We start from the raw sequence: 27988 nt of genomic DNA, 5'->3' as shown, positions 1-27988 counted from the left end.
CAGACACACACACACACACTGCAGTCCGACACACCGGGAATGTCCCGTGTTTAACCGCACTGGTGTAACAAATGAGTGAGGGGGTGCAGCTCTGCACAACACACACACACACACACACACACACACACACACACACACACACACACACGCAGCAGAATCCAGTCGGTCTCACCTCAGACCATCGATCCGTTTCGATTCCCGTCACGTTTCCTGCTCCAGCTGCAGAACCGGACCCGCCGTCGCAGCCGACACACCTGCTTGGTTTTTCCCGGTTTTAGTCCCGGTTCATGCTCCGTTAGTCCGTTAGGTATAGCTTTCTGTTTCCCGCTGATATCATCTGAGACCTGAGACCGTTTTCTCTCTGCTGCCGCTGATGCTGCGGTGTGTGTGTGTGTGTGTGTGAGTGAGTGAGAGAGAGAGAGACAGAGAGAGAGAGACGCTGGTGAAACATGGAGGTGTTTAAATCCCGTTCCTGTGGCTGTGGGTCGGTGTATGGCAGGTGATTAGTGCCTCCTCCTCTGAACGTGTCTGGCGGCTCTGAGTGAGTATATAAACACACACACACACACACACACACACCTGGACGTACAGACTGAATCACAGACAGGCGTCTCAGGTATCTAAACACCAGTATCAGGTCACGTGATTCAAACACGTAGACAGATCATGAGACCAAACCCCTTAGTATCAGCTGGAGACATGAGTAGTTTTGTGTCTTTGTCGTTGTCACTGTCTGTGAAGATTCTCCAGGTCGTGGTTTTGCGAAGGAAACTGGAATCAGTCGTGGATCTCGAAGAAACGTTTCACCTCTGATCCGAGAAGCTTCTTCTTCAGGTCTGATCGATCGCTGGGGAGGATCCTCCTGAATTTCTCTGACTCTGTCAGGTGTCAGTGTCCTCTGAAAGACAACACTGACACCTGACAGAGTCCATCTGAAAGGAGGAAGCCTCCTGGATCAGAGATGAAACGTCTCAAGATCTTGAATCAAGTCGGGTTTCCCTCAGCTCAGCTCAGCTCGGATGTGTCTGACACTGTTCATTTTGTTTCTTTTTTTAGATGTTTATCTTTGTAGCTGTTTGATGTTCCAGCGAGAACTGTTAAAGGTCGGTTTGTCAGAGGTCAAGGTTCGGTCGTCCATCCACAGACACGTAGAAACCCTGAGATTGTCACAGGTTTCACAGGCGAGGGAAAATCCAGTGAAACCAAACGATCGTGTTCTCTGTGAGAACGGTGGAACAGCAGGAAGTGGAACCGCTGTAAACCTGTTCCCGTCACACACACCTGACATTTGATCTAAAGAACCGTCTGATCTGATCTCTGTTGTTTTTTAAATCCAAAGACGCAGATGGTGAAACTGCTGCACTTCCTGTTTGTAACTTATCACAAGAAACAACAACACGAACAACTGAATGTTCAGTTTAAGTTTTATTACAAAAAATTATTTACAAGTAGAAAAACTGAGGAGTCATGGCAGCACACATTCACTTTACCGATGATTCAGCGAGTCTGGAATCTGGATCAGCTCAGTTCAGACTGTTTAACAGGAAGTGACCTGATCTCCACCTGATGTTCACCTGGTCACCTTTTCATTTCAGGTCAGGTTCAGGTGAGCGGTGCTGGGGGGATCCTCCTCCACAGACCTCCACACAGACAGTTTTTGATCCAGCGTTGCTCCCACTGCTTCATGGCGTTTGTCTTGTTGGGAGAACGAAGCATCGTCACACAGCCGCACCTGAGACACACACAGACACACAACAGATGAATAAAACCACAGAGTCTACAGTCCTGGTGTTGCAGAGATAACCTGACGATCCAGGTGACATGTTCCTGCTGTTCCTCACTCAGCTCGGAGGCAGAGAGGAGCCGGGACTCTGAGGTCCAGATCCAGAGACCAGGTCAGGAACCAGGAACCGTCCTGTTCGGAATCACATCAGCACAACCAAACAACTAAACCCTGACATCACTTCCTGTGGACTCACCTGGTGCAGGCTTTGCTCTCCTCGGTGGGACAGACTCCCATATGAACACAGCGTAGATTGTCCATTTTCTGAGAGCCAGGACTCCTGAGGACAAACACACACACCAGACACTGATCAGCGGTGAAGTGATCATGTTGAACAATCAATAGAAAACAGATCCTGCAGTTCTGACAGTGACTCAGCATTTCTGTGGTCTCAGCGTTCAGACACAGCTGATCCTGAATGAGACCTCTGGGCTAAGCTCATGCTGTGATCAACGTCCAGGTCCAGGTGTGCATTTACCTGGTGAAGACCTCCAGCGGGGCGGCGCTTCCTCCCCCGGGCAGAGACGAAGCTTTTCCAAACTGTAGCCTGAGCGGGTGTTTGCCCTGCAGCTTCACGATGACGCCATCATTCACTGGGAGCCACTCCATACTGGGAACCAGCAGCTGACTGGGCAGCAGGCAGCACTCGTCTATCAGGCTCTCGTCAGGGTCCTGGGGGGGGCCGTCGTCCCGAGCTGAGCCACAGAGAGAGAGACAACAGATTTGGATTCTAAAGGTTCATAAATGTTTTGCTGCTCCAGCTTCAGTCGAGCGGCGGATCAGTGTCTTACAGCACAGCCAGAGCTTGGTGAGCAGCCTGAACAGCAGCTGCATGCTGTCCTGGTTATCCGACGTGGCAGTGAAGGTGGGCAGGCAGCCGGGCTTCAGCAGACCCCAGATCCTGATCATCACCAACATCTCCCTCAGCATCCCCAGAGACGCCCCGTCCCTCATGAAGCCGAACCCGGGCCGGACCATGGAGCCCTGCGAGACGGGAGGATGTTACCAGAACCACCAAGGTCAGAGGTTAACACGGGTTCACTGGTCAGAAAAATCTAAATGAGGTGTTGAGTCTCTTTGTTGTCGTGTGTCTCCTCGTGTGTTTGTGCGGCTGCTCTGCCTCGGTAACCAGGTAACCGGTTCATTAGCCGTGCTCTCATTAGCTCACCTGGTTGGGCAAGTTGGCCAGGAGGTAGAGGACAAAGTCTCCCACCCATTGGATGAGCTGCTGCAGGGACTGAAGGGGGGGGCCGTCCAATACGAACTCCTCCGTCTTCAGATTGATCATCACCTTATCGATATCTGAGCAACAACACAAGGATCATTGGCTGAAAATCAGCTGATCAGTTAGCGATCGCTCCGTCCTCTCACCTGTGTCTGTGTTCTTGGCACAGATCTCGGTCAGCCGGTCACCTGGGCTCTTGTCAGGTGTGTTGAGGACGTGTGGCCTCAGCAGGGACTTTAAGGTGGAGCTGATGGCCATCAGCAGCAGCTTGGCATGGAAGTCACAGGCTCGAGCCGCCGTCGCCGTGGAGAGTTTACACAGAGACGCCTTCACTGCCACGATACGTGTCGCCAGAACCTGAAACATACACCGGGCAGCTTTAAGACAAGGGACAGACAGCTGCTCCTGGGCATCATGGGAACATCAGGAAACCTAAACAAAACCGAAGTGCGCTCACATACGCTGGGACTGTGCAGAAACAGGTCCACAGTCTAAAACCTGTTAAACCTGCTGATGTCAAAGCATCATGTGATGGGGAGCTGTTCTCCCATGATGCCTTGCTGACCTGCTGCAGCGCCTGGTTCTGCCTCATGTACTCCTCATGCAGTTTCTCCACCAGGTTGTGGACCATGGTGGGCTGAACATGCAGTAGGACGTCCCACCAGTCGTAGCCCGTCACCATGCAGTACTCCAGCAGGAACAGCAGGTGGCGCAGTGTCGTGTTCATCTCCAGCACCTGGCCCATAGAGGGCGACACCCGCAGCATGTGGAGCTGAGGACAGAACAACAGCGCTCAGACATCGATTGGAAGCGTATGACGTGACCGCCGGGGCGCAGGTAAACAGGTGCACGTCCTCACCTTTCCGTGGTTGTCGACTCCAGCCAGAGCCAGTGAGGTCCAGGAGAACTGCAGGGCCTTGAAGTGGAGGGCGGGGCCTCCAGTCCTCTGGCGTTTGATGGCGGACTCGTCTCCAGGCCTCTGACCAGAGGAGGAGGACGAGGAGCCGTAGAAAACCCCCATCGTGTGGAGAGACAGACGGTGGAGGATCTGAATGCTGCCGTCATGAAACGCCAGGGCCAGACCTGAAAACGGGCAGAGAGAGACGGAGTGAACAGGTGACCTTCGCCAAACGAACTGCATCACCTGCACAGGTGATACAGGCAGAGTTTTACTCACCGAGTCCAGGGCAGAACTTGGTGTCTGACGCCACCTTCAGGTCGGTGTTGGAGATGGAGATGGGCAGTTTGGGCAGTGCAACGGCCGACACTCGCTCCAGATCGTTGGTGGTCGTTAGAATCCGCCACTTCAGGATGGTGGGCTGCTTCTCCCCCACTGGGCAAAGGGAAGGGGGGGTGGGGGGGGGGGTCCATTCCATTATCACCTCAGCAGTCAGACCAGTTGAACCAGTTAAACCACTTTGTGTTTGCTTCTTACCGACTGGTGAACGATGCTGGAAGATGTTATTGACAGGAAGTCCCTCCTTCCTCAGAGACCAACACTCCACGATACTGCCACTCTGATTGGACGCACAAAGGAGAACCTGCACAACAACACAGACACACAGGTTCTGCAGGGTTCTCCAGCTGCTTGTGTTCTACTGATCTGTTGATCTATTGATCACTTAGGTTCTAATGTTTACCTGTTCAGAGTTCTCCCTGGTGAGGAACTTGAGGTGGGTCACAGCAGGGTACTTTTCTCTCCGTAGGGGGTCGGTGGTGCAGCGCAGGAACAGGGACGGTAACAGTTCGGTGTCGATGCGACACTTCTCGCTCACCACGCTCACCACCACCTGAACACACAGAGGATTCATTCAGATTCAGGGAACTTCATTTGTCCCCAGGAGGCAATTTAAGAGAGAGAAGACATAAACACAGACGCTGCACACGTTTCCACTTATTTGATCCAGTAAAGGTCTGAATTCTGTCGTCGTTCTGGTTCTGACCTTGTAGAACTGGACCGGAGACGAGCTGCTGCCGTCGGTCGCCGCCACCACGATGTTCCCTCCTCCGGTGAAGGCGATGTCAGCCAGCGCCACCCGTCCCCTCAGACGGCACAGGCTCTCGCTGGCTGTCAGCAGAGCCCCGCCCGGCTTCAGCAGCGACACTGTGACCAAACCGCTCACTGTCACCGCCAACCAGCCCTCCATCGGCTTCCCGCCAAACAGCGTCAGAGACGGAGAGAACTTCACCCGAGAGAACTTCTCGCCAAAATTTGTAGAACCCGACTGAACCGAGAGACAAAGGAGACAAGGACATGTGGTTTACTGACTGACATCAGGGTCCAGGTCAGTGTGTGACGTATGCTGTGATCACATGACGTGGGCGTTACCATCTCGACGTGCAGTGCCAGTTTGACCCCGTTATGGAGCCAGCTCAGAGCTACGATTGGATCTCCGTCCAGGGAGCTGGACAGGACGCTCTCCCAGCTATTCACCAGGTGATCCGACATCGACCAGCACTTAATTTGCCCGTCGCCGTCTGCAGACAGCAACCGTGAACCTCAACACACACACACAGATACGTCAATAAATACATCCACAAATGCACAAATTAATACGTCAGCAAAATCACAAACTGTAGGTCGCCTCTGTGAATCCAGATCAGTGTAAACCTCACCTGATTGGTCCCACTCCAGACAGGAAATGACCTCAGTGTGTCCAGAGTTGATGGAGTAAACATCCCAGGGGTGTTCAGTGTCGATGATGTGGATCATGTGACTGACATCTACAACACACACACACAGAGGAAGGATTAAACTGGACCTGATGAAAAGCTTTAAGACCTGAGCCACAACGTTTCAGGTTAAACGTGGCTGGTGTCTGTGCCGCAGGTGTGTGTTAGATGTGTGTGCTGCCTGTTATGTACCTTTGTCATCGTCATCGTTCTTCAGGTCTGTGGTGAAGGCCACCAGATTCCTGCAGGACCAGGAGCATACCAGGGGGATGGAAGGACAGTGAGTACTCTTCGGACGCTTCTCCCACTCACAGACGTACGCCAGCTCCATGATTCAACCACCGAAGAAGAAGAAGCCTCACCTGAAGACAGCAGGTGATGCACCAGCTGAGACTTTAAAGGAAAGAGTGAAGCGCTGGTGACTGACTGCTGGTGGTCTGTGCTGCAGGTGAGTGAAAACAAAAACTCAGAATTTAAGGAAACTTCTCTTCGACACTTGGATCTTAGCGCAGCTGTGTTCAATCTAAACACCGAAACTTTCCTGTAAAAAGCAGCAGATCTGTATAAAAACTAGGAGCCGGATGTGACCGGGTCTCAGTCACCTTACAGCTCGTGGGTTTGAGATCTCGCGCTCTACCACCTGAGCTAACCGGGCGTAGATCGTTAAAACGCATTCAATTGTCAGTTAGCCGCTAACGTTAGCTTTACCTTATTTTGATTCAGCTTGGTCCAGTGATGCAGATAAAAATGAAAATGAATCAGTTTGATTCACAAACTTTTAATCAACCTGAGAAACAATAGAAAAATAAATAAATAAAATGGTGGATTCGGCTGGCGCAGTTTATTGGGATGAAAACAAAACAGCTTCTACTCACGTTAACAGAGAACCGAGCGTCAGGACCCACGGCCCACACAGCTGTCCCTAAATCTGCCTGTGTGTAAATAATTCCAGAAACCTGTAAAACATTTGATTAGAATGTGCGTTGTCTAATGTTTAATATAACGTGTTGCCCGTACACACTTCTTTCTATCTATCTATTGACGCCAAACTATCATTTATGTTTTTCTGAGACGGCGCCGCGGGCAACCTGCTTGAAGTGATATTATTCCCCGAGACAACTCTTCCAGGTGCATCTGCCCAGGTTGGCGCTGCAGAACTTCTTTGTGAATCCTGCTGTTTTTAAGTTTCCTTCAGTATCAGAGATCCAGTGAGAGGTGCCTGCACATCCATTCATTTTTAATTTATTATTTTCTGTAGTGATAATGCATGTGGTCATTTCGAAAATATGACATAAAATGTAAATGATATGTAATATTAAACTACATTAACTGCAAGCTTTTATCATTATGAATGGCTTTAATACTGAGTCCTGATGCACAGCTGGTAGTGGGGATGAAACATCTTGTTGTTTGGTTAAAAAACATCATGATGAAGAGGAGGATTTACTGGTTGAGGGTGCATTAAAATAGCAGTTCTCTGTAACTTCTTTTAAAGACATTTTCTTTGCTGTACTTGATTACCCAAAAGGAAGACTGCGCCATTTTAATAATCAGTCTTATTTTATTGAATTCAATTCAATTAAAAAACACGTGATTTGTCCCTAGGGGCCAATTTAAAGGCACACAGATTAGTTACAGTAATCAAAAAAACAAAAACAGCAGTGCAACAAGGCATTAGAGCAAAGGATTCAAAGATTTCAAAGGCTTTTTTATGGTCAATTTCACCATATGTCAGACATTCAGGGGAATCAAAATGTTTCTCTGTCTCTCTGCAATGTGCATACAATAATAAGTAATCTAAACAAAACCAGCTAAATAAATTTTACTACAGTATAAATATGAAGTGTGTAAGAAATATCTGAATATATATATAAATATTGCAAATTGCTTAACCTGGAAATATATTTACAGAATAACTATGTTTTGATAAGATAGCAGCAGTAGTACAGTGTGAACTGTTGTAAACATTAGTTGTTAGCAAGGCAAAATATAAATTAATGTCCAAATTTTACAAAGATAAATGTAAACGTGCTGAAGATGTGTTATTAACACAAATTACATCTGTTTGTAAAATGGAGCAGGCACCTGGCAGACACAACCCGGGGAAAACTTTAGGACCCGTATTTCCGGTGTGGCTGTGGTTCCGTCTCACAACAGCAGTCGTTAGTGTCCTGTTAACTTCTGTTCGCTTTTGTTAGCGGTGTCAGTTCACCTTTAACATCCGGAGTTATCTGTGTAAGTCTGAGTCCGAGTCTGGTCCCACTGAAATGAATCGGCTCGCCGTCCGGGACCTGCTAACTGTTAGCCTCGTCTTCGGGTCCTGCTAACGGTGCTAACCGTGCTAGCACCTAGCTGTCCCGTGTTTGTTTGTGGTGATGAAAACACCGAGGACGAAACGTTAGTATGGACGCACACCTGCGGAGTCAGTAACAGGTGAGACAGCTGCACGCCAGCGTGAAGCAGGTGTTGGGTGTGAGGTGTTCGCAGGATGTTTCAACCTGCTGAACCGGAGCAGAAAACAGGCCCCGAACCACCCAGGACCAGCCCGGTCCGCCGGTCCTGACCCGTGAACACGACCAGCGTCTTCTCTGCTGAAGACACAGAAAACTCAGTGTGAAATAATAAAACGTGTTTTCTGTCTGACACAACACAGATCCTGAAATTACACCAGAGCAGCGTCTCCATTGGACACACCTCGGAGTTTCTGTGCGTAAATATTAAAGAGCAGCTGAGGATTCATTTTCAGAGTGAACTTTTTAGTCTCGTCAATCTGCTGTTAAAAATCCGTAATGTTAAATATCTGTGAAACCACAAATGTTCAGTTCACTGTAACATAAAAATGAAACCAGTAAATATCCACGTTACAGCTGCAGCGATGAGTCCACCGCCTGAGCATCAAGCTGCAGATGTTTCTGATAATCCACAGATGGTTTCAGTCATTTTTCAGTCTCAGAGGTGATACATGTTCCAGCGTCCCAGTCCTGGCGTCTCAGACGTTAAGATTTTCAGCTTTTATCACAGTGAACTGAGACCGTTTGGGTTTGGCGTCCCACTGAAGACATCGCTGTGAGCTCAGAGGAAGAATCATTAACTGATGGGTTAGGTGAGAAAAAAACGGTGACGCTCACGTGTAAACAACTGTTAACTGAGTTGTGTTTCTTTAAGCAGCTTCTCTGATGAGAGGATTCGCTGCTCTGTGAATGTCTGAGTTTTGAACTTTTAGTCAAAAGACGTTCGAGGCGTCATCTTGGAAAAGGAACACGTCTTTGTGTCCCTGAGTCTCTGCACCTGCAGGTGGAGGGCTTTGGGGGGACGCACAGAGTTGCAGAGGAGACTCTGTATGAAATACAGGGGAAGGCTACGGCGCTGTGATCTGTTTGACCTGTTTCTGCATTTTTGTCTTAAGATGAATAAAGGTTTTAAAATTTGATCCGAGGCAGGACAACAGATCTGAGAACAGTTCCCTCTGTCTTTAACCAGCTGATTTTGTAAATTCTCAGTTTCAGGTCCCCAAGAACTTCAGTCCACCTTCAGCCCTGTCAGAGTGAGTCCACTGTGGTGTCTGATCTGAGGTCAGAGTTTGACCTTGAGTCCGAGGATCCCGACAGCAGCCATGCTGACCTAGAATCAGCCCTGAGCTGTGAGTTGTGCGCTGTGAACAAGAGTAATCCAGATCCAGAGATCATGTCTGAGAACCAGGCCAACAACAACGTCCCCGTGAACAACAACAACAACATGGGACCCAACAGGATCCGAAACCCTAACATGAACCAGAACCCGCTCATCAACGTCCGAGACCGCCTCTTCCATGCGCTCTTCTTCAAAATGGCCGTCACGTATGCCCGACTCTTCCCTCCGTCCTTCAGGAGAGTCTTCGAGTTCTTTGTCCTGCTCAAGGTGAGAAACGTATTTTTTTCCAGTTCAATTTTCAATTCAATTTTATTTATACAATTTTTATTTATACATCCACAATCCACAATCAAAATAGTCTCAAAGCAGAACCCAGCTCATATGGTGGACCCTCCTGCTGAGGGCTGAGCTAGGTGAGAGGAGGAAGATAGGACAGCTGGGGATGGAGGAGAATGACATGCACCATATAGAACATGATACACACAGGAAGTGGACAATGTTACAGGGACAGCATTCAGATCCCGGAACAGTGAGTGGACACTGTCCTCAGCAGGTTACAGCTGTGATAGGAAACAGAGCACAGGAGCAAACAGCTGTTTCATCACAGTCTGCAGAGAATATGGATCCAACATGGATCTGAAGCAGAGTGGGACATTAAACACAGTCACGTGTTAGAGACGGAGCCAGGACCACAGACAGAGACACCTGCAGACAGGACCACAGAGACAGAGACACCTGCAGACAGGACCACAGAGACAGAGACACCTGCAGACAGGAACAGAGACACCTGCAGACAGAGACAGAGAGACCTGCAGACATGTACAGAGACAGACAGAGGACACAGAGTTAATGACATGGAATAAACGATAATACATGTGAGAGTGGGTCTGAGAGACAGAGAGAAGAGGAGAGGTGAGCAGAGGATCATGGGAAGTCCCCCAGCAGCCTTGGCCCATAGCAGCATAACTAAGGGATGGTTCGGTGGTTCATTCACTCACTCTCTACTCCTCCCACCTGTCCTTGTCTCTGTTTCTGTCCATCTCTCTGACCGACAGTTATGTCTCATCTCCATCTGTTGTGCCTCTCCAGAGCCGTACAGCCTGTCCACGTCACATGTAGCAGGCGTGTTGCTGGAGACCCACAGGAAGTGCAGCTGGTGTCGTTTGGAGACGCTGCACTTTCAGTGTTAATGAACTTTGGATGATCTGATTTGCTCAGAGGAAAGTAACTGAAATGCTCTGAAACGTTTTCTCTGCTGAGATATTTAGGCAGGTTTCGTAATTAATTTTAGTGTCGTCACAGTAACCAAATATTTACCACCGCAGGAGTGTTGGTGAATGTTACTTGTTCTAAAAGCAGGACGGCAGAACAGGGGGACATAAACCACCAGAGAAACAACAGAATGTTCCTGTAGGTTAAGCAGGTGTGTCTAATCTGCAGGAACGAGGATTAAAATGGCCAAAGTTTAAATGGAGTCTGGTGTAGAAGTTAACAGTTTCTGTGTTGCTCCATCAGATTAGCAACACTGAGCCACAGGTGCAGAGTGCCAGGTCACAGTACTGAGTCGTAACACGCTGAGTCAGGATTTACACTGAATGTTTGGGCGGCAGCATGGCCGCTCTTTACGAAACCCTGATGGTACGATCTCCCCCCACCTCCTCCTCAGGCGCTCTTCGTCCTCTTCATCCTCGCCTACATCCACATCGCCTTCTCTCGCTCTCCCATTAACTGCCTGGAGGTGGTGAGAGAGCGCTGGCCTCGCGATGGCATCCTGCGGGTGGAGATCCAGAGGAACTCCAGCCGAGCCCCCGTCCTCATGCATTACTACGACTCCGTGGACCTCCAGGAGGAGCTAGAGGCCGAGGAGGGAGGAGGAGCAAGGGTGGGGCTCAGTCTGGCAGCGCTGCAGGAGGAAGAGGAGGAGGAAGAGGAGATGACTCTGGAGATGTTTGACAACAGTTCGGTGCAGGTGAGCAGAGAGTCTCCGGTTCAGTCCCACAGCCAGAACCACAGGGGACTTGGTCCAGGTTTGGTCCTGGCTTTGTCTCTTAGTTAACTCTCTCAGTGAAAACACTTTGACCGAGTGCTGTGGTTAATGTTTAAAATGTTAATAATTCATTGTGCAGTTTGAGCTGGACATGGAGCCTCGTCTGAAACCCTCTCTGGTCGGAGGAGGAGCAGGAGGAGTGGCGGGAGGAGGAGGAGTGAACGACAGCCAGGACGTCTCCTTCAGCCAGACCACTAAAGGTATGCAGCCACTGAAGGGCTCTGAGCTGGAGATGATGACCACAGCAGGTAAACCCTCCTCCTCCTCCTTGTACCCAGGTCCCTGTTGTAACTGATCTGTAAACAGCTGAGCGTGTCCTCCACACTAGCAGGGGGTGCTGTTCACACGTTCAGCTGGTTAAAAACATGTTAAATACTGAGAGTAAACCTGAGTTTGAGCAATGAGACTCAGCCCTGCAGGACTTCCTGTTTCTGTCAACTCTGAACTGATCACATGATCGATCACATCTGATCAGAGGAGGATCAGAGATTAACTCTTCACTTACCATGTGCTTTAAAATGTCACATTTAGAATGATCATTTTTAAATCTCCAGGAATAACGAACAACAATCGGATGTGTTATTATTTAAAACACAGACCAGACTGGTCACTAACTACCGTTTTCATTATCAAATAATCTGGTGATTGATTATTTTCTTTTAATCGTTTAATCTGGAAAACATCAAAAATCTGACCAAACTCACTGGGACGTCTTCATTTATTCTTTTCGATTTATTCTTTTGCTTTATTTGCATCCTGATGAACTGGTGTTATTATTGTTATTGTTATTGTTATTATCATGTTTCTTCTCTAAAGAAACAGTTTATATTCTGAAGTTTGTGATTAGAAGTGAAGGATTTTCACTTAAATCTTTAAACTTTAATCCAAATTTGGACTTTGCTCGGTTTGATAAACACAAGCTTGAGTCTCGGCTGCCGTCACTGTCCCGATGGACGTTGCGTTACACCTGAGAATGTGTCGTCTCACCTGCTTGCTGTGGTTGCTGTGTTTCAGCGTGGCCTCAGGAGGAGTACATTGTGGAGTACTCGCTGGAGTACGGCTTCCTGCGGCTGTCTCAGAGCACCAGGCAGAGACTCAACATCCCCGTCATGGTCGTCACTCTAGGTCAGACGCCTGCCTCGCGCTCACATGACTTGTTGTAAAGTAGGAGAAGGGGCAGCTTCCTGAAACCTCTGTCTCTGTTTAGATCCCATGAAGGACGAGTGCTTTGGCGACGGATTCAGTCGTTTCCTGCTTGACGAGTTTTTGGGCTACGATGACATCCTGATGTCCAGCGTGAAGGCGCTCGCTGAGAACGAGGAGAATAAAGGTAGGTAACCAGGTTTGTGGTTTACCTGCTGTTCTTGGTGGATAAATCAGACACGCCCAGTCAGCTGACAGTATTCCTGATGCTGTGTCTGTGCGGTTCTCCGCAGGGTTCCTGAGAAACGTGGTATCTGGAGAACATTACCGCTTCGTCAGCATGTGGATGGCCAGAACCTCCTACCTGGCCGCCTTTGTCATCATGGTCATATTTGTGAGTAAACAAGTCGGACTGAAGCTGGTCTGAGAGTTTCCATCAGCTTTTACACACATGCTGACTTTAAATAACAGTGGTGTTAGTAATAGTAGCAGTAGTTGTAGTATTATTATTGTTGTTATTATTATTATTATTATTATGAGTAGTAGTATTAGCAGCTGTAGTATTACCATTATTATTAGTAGTAGAAGCTCTAAGTTCCTGTGTAACAGACTTCAGAGCTGATGTTTGGTGTTTTGTGGTTTTCAGACTCTGTCCGTGTCCATGCTGCTCAGATACTCCCATCACCAGATCTTCGTCTTCATTGGTCAGTGTCCTCTGAAAACTCACCTTCACACTGCAGGCACCAGACCAGTATCATGAAACCCAGTCCAGTACAGACCAGTATCATGTAATCTGGTCCAGTTTCTGGTCTCTGTCCTTAAAGTTATCTCAGTATTTCAGTTGAAAACCTTTAAAAACAAGTTGAGATTAGTCACAAAGACATGTTATGTCTTAAGATGTCTCTGCTAACCAGTTAGCCCCGCCCCTTCCTGACTCGTAATACCACTTTGTACCTGAAGAGGCGACAGTGAGTCACTCTGTCGTCTCGTCAGTCCTAAATCCACCATGACAGGATAAAGTGGTAATTGTTGTGATCTATAAAGCTGAGTTTCAGCTGTTCTCTCTCAGGGACAGTCCTCTCCCAGTCTGCCTAGTCAGACAGACTGGGCAGACTGGGAGAGGACTGTCGTTGTCAGTCTAACAATAACTGAAGAAAACAGCCGACCAGTCACATGATTTAGGATGAACCTCTGACTCCTGTGCTGAGCTTAGATTAATCAACACGAGGCTGAAGTTTCAAACTTGGCTGTGATTGGTCTGTGCGCCTGTTCTCATGCTCACCCTGAACAACGGGTACACAGGTCGGATACACTGTGGCGGGGGGGAAGGGGAGTCGTTGTTTCTTATGATGGGGGTGGACTCCACAACTTTATGGTAATATGCTGCCCTGTTTGTTTGGAGTACGAGTTGCACAGTTGGACAATTAGTTTACATTTGGATCCACATCAGACTGTTGAGTCCTGACCTGTGATCTGGAGGCTCAGCTTTGTGTTGATCTGTTTCTGCATGTCCCCCTCAGTGGATCTGCTTCAGATGCTGGAGATGAACATGACCATCGCTTTCCCTGCAGCCCCTCTGCTCACCGTCATCCTGGCCCTCGTAGGTAAGTTCACGTCCTGGAAACCGGCTCAGACTCTTCACATGGTCTGGATCGGACTGTGGGCAGCCCCTACAGTTGAGACAGTTGTGTCCTGAGTTGAGACAAAACCGGGCTGAGATGGATCGCTTTTCACAAGTCCTGGGTCAGTCTCAGTCCAACAGTCCCAAAACCTGAGCCCAGCCAGACACAATCATGTCTCAGATCAAAACGTGTAGGACTTGTTAAGAGATAAATATTTTTTGATTGTGGTTGTGTATGCCAGATATTTTTACACCTTGAGTCTCGAACTTGTGCGACCTCACTTTTGTTGGCCTGATGTCACTTCCTGTAATCAGGCATGGAGGCCATAATGTCGGAGTTCTTCAACGACACGACCACGGCCTTCTACATCATCCTCATCGTGTGGCTGGCCGATCAGTACGACGCCATCTGCTGCCACACCAACACCAGCAAGCGACACTGGCTGAGGTGAGTCACTCCGCCGGCTCATGCAATAGAGAGACCCTGTGTTAGTCTTTTAATTTGAAAAACCAGAGCCTTTAATTTGAAAAGCTCTTAATGAATGAATGGAGCAGATTTTAAGGGCTTCACAACTTTTCCCTGTAATTTCCACATGAACCTGAACAGTTTAAGGTGTTGAGGCGACATGGTTTTGGTTTACATCAGGTTTGGATAAATTGTTGAAGGAGTTCTCAGAGAAGGTTTGAATCTAAACCAACTGGACTGGCTACTTATTGGTCAGTGCTCTTTGATGCTGTGACAACTGTTGTCAGGGTCGATTCATGGATCAGATGAGAAAAAGTTTGTTTGAGTCAGTCTGACTCTTTGTGTTTTCAGATTCTTCTACCTGTACCACTTCGCCTTCTACGCCTACCACTACCGCTTCAACGGCCAGTACAGCAGCCTGGCCCTGGTCACGTCCTGGCTCTTCATTCAGGTCAGAACCAACATCATCATCATCAAACTCAAACACAATAAGAGAAAAGTTTATCACCTGACACCAGTCGATCAGATCAGCAGCAGGAGGTTTAATCAGTTTTATTAAACTTGCTTAGAATCATAATAATAAAACTGTAAAGTGACATGTAGCTCTCCTGGATTGTGTACTGCAGTTTGTAGTAACCAAATGATTTTCTGTCTGACTCGGATTTTGGAGGCTGATATTGATACTGATGATTCTCACAGATTCAGACAGTGCAGTCCAGTTTTATTTATAAAGCCCATGATCATGACAGAAGTTATTTCAAGGCACTTTCCATACAGCGCAGGTCTTAATATTATCTACAGAGACCCAACAATAGGACTGGGAAGCTTCCGCCCTCTGAGCCTATAGCAGCTTAACTAGGGGATGGTTCAAGGAAAGCCTGAACCAGAACGGACTCTAAGATCTGTCAGAGGAAAGTTTTCATCTGCTCTGAAACATGCAGAGGGTCTGCCTCCCTGACCCAGACTGGTAGATGGTTCCACAGCAGAGGAGCTGAAGGACCTGACTGTTCCTTTTCTACTTTTGGAGACTCTAGGAACCACAATGCGTTCTCTGTGTTCTAGTGTGTAGTAACAGGGAACCATGAGCTCCTTCAGATCTGATAGTGTCTGATCATTGAGGGCTCTGTAGGTGAGTGATAAAATGTGGGAGTTAAAGTTCGAGTCCTGGCCAGAGAGAATTAGAAGGTTCCTTCAGGATGGTACTAAGAGGTCAGGAATACATCAGGGAGAGACATCACTAACATCCTGTCCCCTTGTCCTCTTCAGCACTCCATGATCTACTTCTTCCACCACTACGAGCTTCCTGCCATCCTGCAGCAGATCAGGATCCAGGAGATGCTGCTGCAGAACCAGCAGGCAGGTCAGGCCAACCAGACGGCGCTGCAGGACAACCTCAACAATAACAATGGTGGTGGTGGTGCCGCCGCCGCTGCTGCTGCTGCCACCGCTGCTGCTGCCGCCGCCACCACAGGACCAGGACCTGCCAGCACCACCCAGCCTCAGACCAACCCTCAGCCCTCCTCCTCTTCCTCTCCCACGGCAGCAGCAGGAGGTGGGGGGGAGGTGAGGTCTGAGCTGAACTGGGTCGCTCAGACAGCCGCCATCATTACTGAGGCTTTGTCTTCCTCGACCCAGCACCCCTCCGTCGACTCCGCTGACCCCCTCCCTGTCAGCGGAGGAGGCTCAGCTGGAGGTCAGGGGTCAGCAGGAGAGATCAGCGTGGTAGCTGAGTTCTGGATGGGAGGAGGCGGAGGAGGTGGAGGAGAAGATCCAAATGTCATTTCAGTGGAAATTAAAACCACAGCAGGAGGAGCCGATCCTGTGCCAGGCCACCCAATCAGAGGACTGCAGGCGGAGGCGGGGCCCTCTGCTGCAGAGGCCCCACAGACAGACCCCCCCCCCCCCACAGAGTCCAGATACAGACTGGGACTGCAGACCAGCCCATCAGCACCAGACCTCCTCACAGAGCCCGTCCTGAGAGTCCAGGTGTAGTCCTGCTGACATCATCTCACCTGTTTGACACCGTGCCTCAGTCTGTCAGCTGATCAGGGTGATTGATTAGTGATTAATTAGTGATCAGCTGAGCAGGGAGGGGTTTTCCTATCGATCCACATCTGGCCTCAGATCAGGACCCAGCCCTCCGGCTGCAGCCTGATCCACTCAAACGTTTTTATTTTTCAATTTCAACAAATATCTGATGAATTAATAAGCTCAGCGTTTCCCAACGTGAGGGTCGGGACCCAGCAAGAGGTCACGAGGTTCGAGATGACAAACTAAACGGGAAACGTTTCTGCCGCACACACAGTGAGTTCTAGTTTTTATTGGTGAATTATTGAACAGCTTCACATCTTAGGCCGATGAGAAGTTTTCCGATTAAACGGTCAGCTGAGGAGAAACTGGTTCTGGAGTCGGAGTCCAGTTCAGAGAAGTTGTGCTGTGACAGGAAACAGACGAGTCCTCACAACAAAAAATGACAAGGAAATTATAAAATTATCAGAATAGTTTCTGATTTTGTTGATCAACTAATTGATCGATCACCTGATTGTTACAGACGAACGATTATTTTCATCATCACTTCATTTTATTTTTACCTGATGAGTCAGTAAAAGGTTCATCTCAGCTTCTCTCAGTCCAGTGTGAGAAAAATTAATTCTTTTAAATAATTAATATACTGCTTAAATTCATAAATAAATGTAATTTTCTGTCGATCAGCTAATTAATTAATCGGCCAGTTGCTTCAGCTGCAGGTGAAGCAACTTTATTTAGGCATGCAAGCACAATATAGACTCAAATAATCCGTCTCTTCAGAGTGGACTCTGGGGACCAAGACAGTGGACTGTGGTGGTTTGTTGGTTTGTCTCCTCACCATGTTTCACCTGAGCAACCAACACTGTCCCCCGCTGCCACAAACACCAAAGGTGGATTCATCCTCCGCTGAAAATAGTCCCTGCCAAATTTTTCCTCCTTTTTGTTTGATAAAACCTGCAGTGACCCGCTGAGCTTTAGGAAATTACAGGTCATTTAAAAAAAATCAAGCTAAATATTTGTGAGGTGTTTTTAAGATTTCCGTCTCACAGGAAGTGATGAGAGATTAACGAACAGCTGATCAGTGTAAAATGAATTGTGAAGGTCGTTTTTCAGGCCGAACTTTTGACGGTTCATGTTCTGAAACGTCAAAATAAGCTTCACTTCCTTCTCTTGTGAGCGCAGCCTGAATACTTCTGGATCTTTGACTGTTGCTTGGACAAAATATTTTTCATTACTCCTTTTTTTAACTAAACTATTGATCAGTGATGAAAACAATCAATGGTCACGGCTCTAAAATATAGGAAAACACCAGACTTACTTTCAAATTGACACACTACAGTTCCTGTGTAGACATTATGGACACTGGTTTACCTGCATGTGGTCCAGCTTCCAGTCCAGTATCAGGAGGAACCAGTGTGATCAGAGCTGAGAGCCTGAGACAGAGGAGGGACGTGATCCTGTACTGAGAGATTATTGGTTAATAAGAAAAATATTGATGAATATCAGACTGAAACTTTAACATCAGCCGAGCGTCACTTCAAACACAGAAACTGGTTTGAAACACGTCAAAGGAAAATCAGGAAATGAATGAGCTTCACTCATTCTGCAGAAAAAGACAGGAACTCTTTCTTTTTTGACCTTGTTGATTAGTTATTGCTCAGTGACTCTGTGCTGATCAGCCCTGATTCTGACAGATTGAAGCACAAACTGAACTGTGTTGATTTTTTTTGTTTCCACCTGCTTTTATTTGGAAGAAAAAGACTTTTAGAACAGGAAGTGCTTTGTTTTGGAGCGTCTTCGTGGATCAGGACATCCTGTCAGAACGAATGCCTTATCAATAACCTTCAGACTGTTTGTGGACAATTCAGAGACATCAACAGTGGATCAAAGTGATTGGTTGTGAAATACAATGCCAGCTGTGTCACACTTCAGGCCCCGCCTCCTGGTAGGGGGCATGACTTGTGTCCCCAGAACACATCAGAGTGACTGAGTCCCCTGAACGCAGCACAGGGACAGGTCATGCTTTCCATCATGTATGTCATCGTCCCTGCTGCTCCCCTGCTGTCTCTGCTGAACCATCCTGTAATTTGACCTTTCAGACATTGTCTTTGTGTGATATCGTTCAGTAAATACAAAACCTATGAAATAATGAGTAGACATCCAGCACAGGTCCATGATGTTAAAGGTCACTGAACAGTTAACGTGAAATTAACTGGAATTAACTGGAAAACCGAAACATTACATTAATGTTATGAACAGTCTCTGACCTGACGGCAAATCTGCCGGTTTCAAATTGAATGGAAAACCAGTACGGCAGCGACAGCATCGACCGGTTGGTGAAGTTGCATCAGGACGCGGATTTTAAAAGCCTTCGTTTAAAAATGAAGGTTTGAAACCCGACTGTATTTTTGATTGACAGCCTGCTGTCAGAGATCTAAACAGATGTGATTTTCAGAATACTGTGAAATTAATTGGGATTAATGTCGAAAAATTAAACTACAACACAGAATGTACAGGATGGGAAGTCAGACTTTGTTAATCATGCGTCAGGGTTTCAATCAGGTCTCCAGATTAAACTCTGTTGAGTCACTGAAACGCTTCATTAAGGAGGTGACCTACAGTGACCTGTGGAAGGAGGCGGAGCCTGGAGTGTGACACAGCATTAGAGACAGAAGCTGAACCGAACTGATGGACTCTGGGGTTTTCGGGGTGTTTTTTTTCTGGGAGTTTTTCTTCTTTGTGCCTCTGCTGGATTGCTGTAGCCTCATTAGTTGATCTGAAGCCTGAAACTCATCAAAGTGTATTTAACTGTCCAGTGAAGTCAGTAAAACCAGTGCACAATAACAAACTGTGTCAGTCTGTTGAATAGTGAAAAGACCCCCATTCGTTTTCAGAACATTTGCAGTGTCACCGTGCAGAACCTGGATCATGGCAACAAAACCTGAGCTGAACCCAAAAGCAGCTAAAGTTTGTCACATCCTGGTGTTCGACCCTATGATCAGCCCAGTGTCTACACCCAGTGAGCCAGTGATGGTATCGCCTATCAGCCTGCCTGGTACAGTACAGTATTGTTCAAAATAATAGCAGTACAGTGTGACTAACCAGAATAATCCAGGTTTTTAGTATATTTTTTATTGCTACATGGCAAACAAGTTACCAGTAGGTGCAGTAGATTCTCAGAAAACAAACAGCACCCAGCATTCATGATATGCACGCTCCTAAGGCTGTGCAATTGGGCAATTAGTTGAAAGGGGCGTGTTCAAAAAAATAGCAGTGTCTGCGTTTGACTGTACAAACTCAAAACTATTTTGTACAAATGTTTTTGTTTCTAGGATTTGGCAATCCTGTGAATCACTAAACTAATATTTAGTTGTATGACCACAGTTTTTTATAATGGCTTCACATCTGTGTGGCATGGAGTCAACCAACTTGTGGCACCTTTCAGCTGTTATTCCACTCCATGATTCTTTAACAACATTCCACAATTCATTTACATTTCTTGGTTTTGCTTCAGAAACAGCATTTTTAATATCACCCCACAAGTTCTCGATTGGATTAAGGTCTGGGGATTGGGCTGGCCACTCCATAACATTCATTTTGTTGGTTTGGAACCAAGACTTTGTTCGTTTACTAGTGTGTTTGGGGTCATTGTCTTGTTGAAACAACCATTTCAAGGGCATGTCCTCTTCAAGTATTTTGACATATGCAAACTGATCCATGATCCCTGGTATGCGATAAATAGGCCCAACACCATAGTAGGAGAAACATGCCCATATCATGATGCTTTCACCACCATGCTTCACTGTCTTCACTGTGTACTGTGGCTTGAATTCAGAGTTTGGGGGTCGTCTCACAAACTGTCTGTGGCCCTTGGACCCAAAAAGAACAATTTTACTCTCATCAGTCCACAAAATGTTCCTCCATTTTTCTTTGGCAAATTGTAACCTCTTCTGCACATGCCTTTTTTTTAACAGAGGGACTTTGCAGGGGATTCTTGAAAATAGAGTAGCTTCACACAGACGTCTTCTAACTGTCACAGTACTTACAGGTCACTCCAGACTGTCTTTGATCATCCTAGAGCTGATCATTGGCTGAGCCTTTGCCATTCTGGTTATTCTTCGATCCATTTTGATGGTTGTCTTCCGTTTTCTTCCACTTCTCTCTGGTTTTGCCCTCCATTTTAAGGCACTGGAGATCATTTTTGCTGAACAGCCTATAATTTGCACCTCTTCATAGGTTTTCCACACTCCAATCAACTTTTTAATCAAAGTATGCTGTTCTTCTGAACAAAGTCTTAAACGATCCATTTTCCTCAGGCTTTCAAATGCATGTTCAACAAGTGCTGGCTTCATCCTTAAATAGGGGCCACCTGTTCACACCTGTTTTTTCACAAAATTGATGACCTCACTTGTTGAATGCCACACTGCTATTTTTTTGAACACACCCCTTTCAACTAATTGTCCAATTGCACAGCCTTAAGAGCGTGCATATCATGAATGCTGGGTGCTGTTTTTTTTCTGAGAATCTACTGCACCTACTGGTAACTTGTTTGCCATGTAGCAATAAAAAATATACTAAAAACCTGGATTATTCTGGTTAGTTACATTGTACTGCTATTATTTTGAACAACACTGTAAGTCTGGTCAGAGTGTACGACAGAAGCCATCACCTCCCTCCGTCTGTTGGCCAGAGCCTTGGACAAGATCTGGATGACCAGCCAGGTCCGCACGCTCCTCAGAGCCCGCGACGCTGCCTTCAGGTCAGGTGACAGAGCTCTGTACAGGGCTGCTCGAGCCGACCTGAAAAAAGGAATTAAAAAAGCCAAGGCAGACCATAAGAGGAGCATAGAGTCCCACCTGTCCAGCCACGACACACGGAGGGTGTGGCAGGGTATACAAGACATCACAAACTACAGAGAATGTCATGTGTCAACAGGAGACCTGAGTGCGCCGCTGGCAGAGGAGCTAAATTGCTTTTTTGCTCGCTTCAACTCACCACAACAGCAGCACTCATCTGCTCCAGCCTTGCCCCCACCCCCACTCCCACCCGCTTCCTGCACCACTCCACTCACTGTAAGGCAGCATGACGTCAGACGGGTGCTCCTGGCAGTGAACCCCAAGAAGGCTGCCAGACGGAGTACCTGGTAAGGTGCTCAGAGCGTGTGCCGACCAGCTAGCCCCCATCTGCACCAGAATTTTCAACCTCTCCCTAGCCCAAGCATTCATCCCGACCCTGCCTAAAATCAGCCACAATCATACCAGTGCAGAAAAAGTCTCCCATCACCAGTCTTAACGACTACCGTCCTGTGGCCCTCACTCCAGTAATCATGAAGTGCTTCAAGAGATTGGTTCTCCAACACATCAAGAATTATCTCCCCCCCAGACTTCGACCCCTACCAGTTCGCATATCGCGATAACAGATCCACAGAGGATGCTATTGCCGTAGCTCTCCACTCTGTGCTGAGCCATCTGGAGCAGCAGCACAGCTACGTTCAGATGCTCTTTGTGGATTACAGTTCCGCCTTCAACACAATCATTCCCGACATTCTCATCACCAAACTGGACACTCTCGGCCTCCCCCCTCTCACATGTGCCTGGATAAAGGACTTTCTAACCAACCGACCCCAGACTGTGAGACTCGGCCCCCACCTCTCCTCCATTCACACGCTGAGCACCGGCTCTCCACAGGGCTGTGTGCTGAGCCCCCTCCTGTACTGCCTCTACACCCACGATTGCAGTCCGGCCCACAACAGCAACCTCATTGTCAAGTTTGCTGACGACACTACAGTGGTCGGACTCATCTCAAAGGGAGATGAAGCAGCCTACAGAGAGGAGGTCCTGAAGTTGGCATCCTGGTGTTCAGAGAACAACCTGACTCTGAACACCAAGAAAACCAAGGAGATCATTGTCGACTTCAGGAGGCACAGCACCGACTTAGCCCCCCTCTACATCAACGGCGAGTGTGGGGAGAGAGTCCACACTTTCCGATTTCTTGGGATCCTCATCTCCGCTGACATCTCCTGGACAGAGAACATCACAGCGGTCATTAAGAAGGCTCAGCAGCGGCTACATTTCCTGAGGATCCTCAGGAAGCACAACCTGGACTCCATCCTGCTGCTGACCTTCTACTGCTCGTTCATTGAGAGCCTGCTGACATACTGCATCACAGTATGGTACGGCAGCTGCACCATGGCAGACAGGGAGAGGCTTCAGAGGGTGGTAAAGGCGGCACAGAAGATCATCGGCTGCCCCCTCCCCTCCCTGATGGACCTTTACACCTCCCGCTGCCTCAGCAGAGCAAAGAGCATCACCAAGGACAGCTCCCACCCTGACTTTGCTCTGTTTGACTTGTTGCCCTCAGGAAGGCGCTACAGGCACATCAGAACAAAGACTAACAGACTCAGAGACAGTTTTTTCCCGAAAGCCACACTGAACTCTCACATGCACTGAACCCCACAGTCTTTTCCCATGACCCCCCGGACTTCCTTCCTTCTATCCACTCACTGAGCAATATCTGTATATCTGTATACTGTGCAATATTCATTAATGTGCAATAACCCATACTTTCTTGAACTGTGCACCTTACCCCCCCTTGTATTTTGTTTTTTTTTAACTCTCTCTTCATATTGTTGTATAGCTTTCTTTTTACATTTTGACTTGCACTAAACTTATTTAATCTTATTTTATTTTATTTTATTCTATTCTATGTTGTATATTTATACATGTTGCACTGAAGAAGGAGATGCTTTCCATCTTGTTGTACATGTAAAAGATGTATAATGACAATAAAAGGCATTCTACTCTATTCTATTCTATTCTATTCTATTCTATTCTATTCTATTGTAGTGTGTGCAGAGCAGAGAAACCGGTTTTTAAACAGGTCCCCCTTCAGCTGAGGGATGACTGTCCTCCCACAGCTCAGGGGCAGGTGTCTCCTCACCGAGCCATCTGTGAGAACCTCCAGCAGATGTCCACTCTGTCGGCTCATCAGAGCAGTGTGCAGTTCATCCAAAGACAGAATTGCCTCAGCGTCCACCTGAGGAAGACCGCTGAAGAAACAGCCGTGCACATCCAAGTTCATTTTCAATGTATTTTTAAAAAGACTTTTATAATAAACCTCTGCAAAATTCCTCTTGTCTGCAGATTCTGAAATCAGAGAGCCACTGCTGGACCGCAGAGTGGAAGATATTTCTCTGGCCATTTCTCCGTGTTAGAAAAGAACTGGGAGGGTGCGTCCGTCTCTGTGAAGTTCAGAAATCGAGACCTGACCAGAACTCCCTGAGCCGCGACACCCAGCAGGTTAGTCAAAGCTGACTTTGTACTTTTTAGGGAGCTTAAAACTCCTCTGCCTCCTGTAGACGCTTCTAAATTTTGTAAATACCAGCTGACTTTCCAGGTCTTTGATTGATCTGGTTGTGTCCTTTGTGACATTGTGAGTGAACTGCTGGCATAGCTGTTTAATTTGGCATTTGCCCACATTGCAGCACTGAAGCAGACCAAAAACACTCCAGAGCTGCTCTGAAATCTTTCCTATTTTTTGGCATATTTTGACACCTTACCCCCGTATGATGTTTCTTATGACATTTTGAGGTCTTACTAAGATACGACTTTTTTTGGGGCATATTTTGACGCCTTACTATACTACGACCATTTTTATGACATTTTGAGGCCAAAACAAATTTTGACTTTTTTTGGCCTATTTTGACGCCTTACTATACTATGACCATTTTTATGACATTTTGAGGCTGTTCTGAAAAATGACTTTTTTTGGCCCATTCTGACACCTTACTATACTATGACCATTTTTATGACATTTTGAGGCTGTTCTGAAAAATGACTTTTTTTGGCCCATTCTGACGCCTTACTATACTATGACCATTTTTATGACATTTTGAGGCCAAAAAAAAATTTGACTTTTTTTAGCCCATTTTGACGCCTTACTATACTATGACCATTTTTTGACATTTTGAGGCCAAAACAAATTTTGACTTTTTTTGGCCCATTTTGACGCCTTACTATACTATGACCATTTTTATGACATTTTGAGGCTGTTCTGAAAAATGACTTTTTTTGGCCCATTCTGACACCTTACTATACTATGACCATTTTTATGACATTTTGAGGCCTTTCTGAAAAATGACTTTTTTTGGCCAATTTTGACGCCTTACTATACTATGACCATTTTTATGACATTTTGAGGCCAAAAAAAAATTTGACTTTTTTTTAGCCCATTTTGACGCCTTACTACACTATGACCATTTTTGTGACATTTTGAGGCCCAAAAAAAATGTGACTTTTTTTGGCCAATTTTGACGCCTTACTATACTATGACCATTTTTATAACATTTTGAGTCCAAAAAAAATTTGACTGTTTTTGGCTGATTTTGACGCCTTACTATACTATGACCATTTTTATGACATTTTGAGGATGTGACATTTCTTTGACAGACGTTCCCCCATATAAGTGAGTTGGGAGAGTGAAAATTTTCCAAAGTGTGAGATGCCAAAAGAGTTCCCCCAGAAAGTGTTTAGGAGCACATTTCAGAGCCTTAGGAGTGGTTTGGACCCCCCTTTTTGTGGTACTTTTTGTCAAACTGAAGTTGGTGTTTAGGGTTGTTGAGTGTACAGGGCTTGGAGTTTTAACCAGTGTCAGTTTTCACCGATCCTCAGGGGAGCAAGATAGAGACATGGGACCTTGTCCTACCCCCCCATCTGTGTGTACCCCGAGTCCAACAGTACCACCCTTGCGTCTCTAGCACATAGGGCTCTGGAGTTATGAGCATTTGATGTTCCCCCATATAAGTGCGTTGGGAGAGTGAAAATTTGGGGTTTTAACAAGGGTCAGTTTTGACCGATCCTCAGGGAGCAAGATAGAGACATGTGACCTTGTCCTACCCCCCCATTTGTGGGTACCCCGAGTCCAACGGCACCACCCTTAAGTCTCTAGGACTTAGGGTTCCAGAGTTATGAGCATTTGAAGTTCCCCCATATAAGTGAGTTGGGAGAGTGAAAATTTTCCAGTGTGAAATGCCAAAAGTGTTCCCCCAGAAAGTGTTTAGGAGCATGTTTCAGGGCCTTAGGAGTGGTTTGGATCCCCCTTTTTGTGGTAGTTTTTGTCAAACTGAAGTTGGTGTTTAGGGTTGTCAAGAGTGTACAGGCCTTGGAGTTTTAAAAAGGGGCAGTTTTGACCGATCCTCAGGGAGCAAGATAGAGACATGAGACCTTGTCCTACCCCCCATTTGTGGGTACCCCGAGTCCAACGGCACCACCCTTAAGTCTCTAGGACTTAGGGTTCCAGAGTTATGAGCATTTGAAGTTCCCCCATATAAGTGAGTTGGGAGAGTGAAAATTTTCCAAAGTGTGAGATGCCAAAAGTGTTCCTCCAGAAAGTGTTTAGGAGCACGTTTCAGAGCCTTAGGAGTGGTTTGGATCCCCCTTTTTGTGGTACTTTTTGTCAAAATGAAGATGGTGTTTAGGGATGTTGAGTGTACAGGGCCTAAGTGTGAGAGGCCAAAAATGTTCCCCCAGAAAGTGTTTAGGAGCACGTTTCAGAGTCTTAGGAGTGGTTTGGACCCCCCTTTTTGTGGTACTTTTTGTCAAACTGAAGTTGGTGTTTAGGGTTGTTAAGAGTCTACAGGGCTTAGAGTTTTAACCATTTTGAGGCCGTTCTGAAAAAGGACTATTTTTGGCCAGTTTTGACGCCATACTATACTATGACGTTTTTTATGACATTTTGAGGTAAAAAAAATTTTTGACTTTTTTTGCCAGAAAAAAACTCCATACTATACTTTGACGTTTTTTTATGACATTTTGAGGTCAAAAAAGAATTTTGACTTTTTTTGCCCGATTTTGACGCCTTACTATACTATGACGTTTTTTATGACATTTTGAGGTCAAAAAAAATTGTGACTTTTTTTGCCCGAAAAAAACGCCATACTATACTATGACGTTTTTTATGACATTTTGAGGCCGAAAAATTTTTTGACTTTTTTTGACCGATTTTGATGCCATACTATCCTATGACGTTTTTTATGACATTTTGAGGTCAAAAAAATTTTTGACTTTTTTTGCCCGAAAAAAACGCCATACTATACTATGACGTTTTTTATGACTTTTGGATGTCAAAAAAATTTTGACTTTTTTTGCCCGAAAAAAACGCCATACTATACTATGACGTTTTTTATGACATTTTGAGGTCAAAAAAAATTTTGAATTTTTTTGACCGATTCTGACGCCTTAGTATACTATGACGTTTTTTATGACTTTTGGAGGCCGAAAAAAATTTTGACTTTTTATGACCGATTTTGACGCCTTAATATACTATGACGTTTTTCATGACTTTTGGAGGCCGAAAAAAATTTTGACTTTTTTTGCCCGAAAAAAAACGGCATACTATACTATGACGTTTTTTATGACATTTTGAGTTCAAAAAAATTTTGACTTTTTTTGACCGATTTTGACGCCTTACTATACTATGACGTTTTTATGACATTTTGAGGTCAAAAAATTTTTTGACTTTTTTTGACCGATTTTGACGCCTTACTATACTATGACGTTTTTATGACATTTTGAGGTCAAAAATTTTTTTGACTTTTTTTGCCCGTAAAAAACGCCATACTATACTATGACGTTTTTTTTTGACATTTTGAGGTCAAAAAATTTTTTGACTTTTTTTGTCCGATTTTGACGCCTTACTATACTATGACGTTTTTTATGACTTTTGGAGGTCAAAAAAAATTTTGACTTTTTTTGTCCGATTTTGACGCCTTACTATACTATGACGTTTTTTATGACTTTTGGAGGCCGAAAAAAATTTTGACTTTTTTTGCCCGAAAAAAAACGCCTTACTATACTATGACGTTTTTTATGACATTTTGAGGTCAAAAACATTTTGACTTTTTTTGACCGATTTTGACGCCTTACTATACTATGACGTTTTTTATGACATTTTGAGGTCAAAAAAATTTTTGACTTTTTTTGCCCGAAAAAAAACGCAATACTATACTATGACGTTTTTTATGACATTTTGAGGTCAAAACAAATTTTGAATTTTTTTGACCGATTTTGACGCCTTACTATACTATGACGTTTTTTATGACTTTTGGAGGCCGAAAAAATTTTTGACTTTTTTTGCCCGAAAAAAACGCCATACTATACTATGACGTTTTTTATGACATTTTGAGGTCGAAAAAATTTTTGACTTTTTTTGTCCGATTTTGACGCCTTACTATACTATGACGTTTTTTATGACATTTTGAGGTCGAAAAAATTTTTGACTTTTTTTGCCCGAAAAAAACGCCATACTATACTATGACGTTTTTTATGACTTTTGGAGGTCGAAAAAATTTTTGACTTTTTTTGTCCGATTTTGAC

The 27988-nt window shown here is 45.9% G+C and overlaps 2 protein-coding genes across 7 annotated transcripts; one reads left to right on the top strand and one right to left on the bottom strand.

The window, feature by feature from the left end:
- Positions 1–1406: 1406 nt before the first annotated feature.
- Positions 1407–6591, bottom strand: med16 (mediator complex subunit 16). Of its 6 annotated transcripts, none has more exons than XM_041041097.1 (16): positions 6557–6591; positions 5874–6123; positions 5625–5732; positions 5338–5507; positions 4952–5233; positions 4649–4798; positions 4444–4549; positions 4186–4341; positions 3868–4091; positions 3574–3780; positions 3155–3365; positions 2952–3085; positions 2575–2767; positions 2262–2478; positions 1980–2063; positions 1407–1732 (listed from the first exon to the last, which is right to left on the bottom strand). In XM_041041097.1, the coding sequence occupies exons 2-16, from the start codon at positions 6010–6012 to the stop codon at positions 1603–1605; spliced, it is 2511 nt and encodes an 836-aa protein (XP_040897031.1). In that variant the 5' UTR covers positions 6013–6123; positions 6557–6591; the 3' UTR covers positions 1407–1602. The 6 variants fall into 6 exon arrangements, with proteins under 6 accessions (XP_040897031.1, XP_040897033.1, XP_040897030.1 ...); XM_041041099.1 differs by having other exon boundaries at positions 5874–6074; XM_041041096.1 differs by lacking the exon at positions 6557–6591 and adding an exon at positions 6390–6546.
- Positions 6592–7809: 1218 nt separating this feature from the next.
- Positions 7810–21157, top strand: tmem259 (transmembrane protein 259). Its single transcript, XM_041040031.1, is given in 13 exon segments — positions 7810–8114; positions 9182–9578; positions 10978–11280; positions 11438–11606; positions 12373–12483; positions 12566–12688; positions 12795–12895; positions 13148–13205; positions 14022–14105; positions 14438–14570; positions 14940–15039; positions 15855–16481; positions 16483–21157. Coding segments are annotated over 12 exon segments (2106 nt in total). The 5' UTR covers positions 7810–8114; positions 9182–9365; the 3' UTR covers positions 16567–21157.
- Positions 21158–27988: the final 6831 nt, after the last annotated feature.

The sequence above is a fragment of the Toxotes jaculatrix genome, chromosome 6, assembly GCF_017976425.1.
Source record: "Toxotes jaculatrix isolate fToxJac2 chromosome 6, fToxJac2.pri, whole genome shotgun sequence".
NCBI classification, from domain to species: Eukaryota; Metazoa; Chordata; class Actinopteri; family Toxotidae; genus Toxotes; species Toxotes jaculatrix.
The sequence above is the reverse complement of the archived record's forward strand: the minus strand, read 5'-3'. Positions and strand labels throughout refer to the sequence as shown.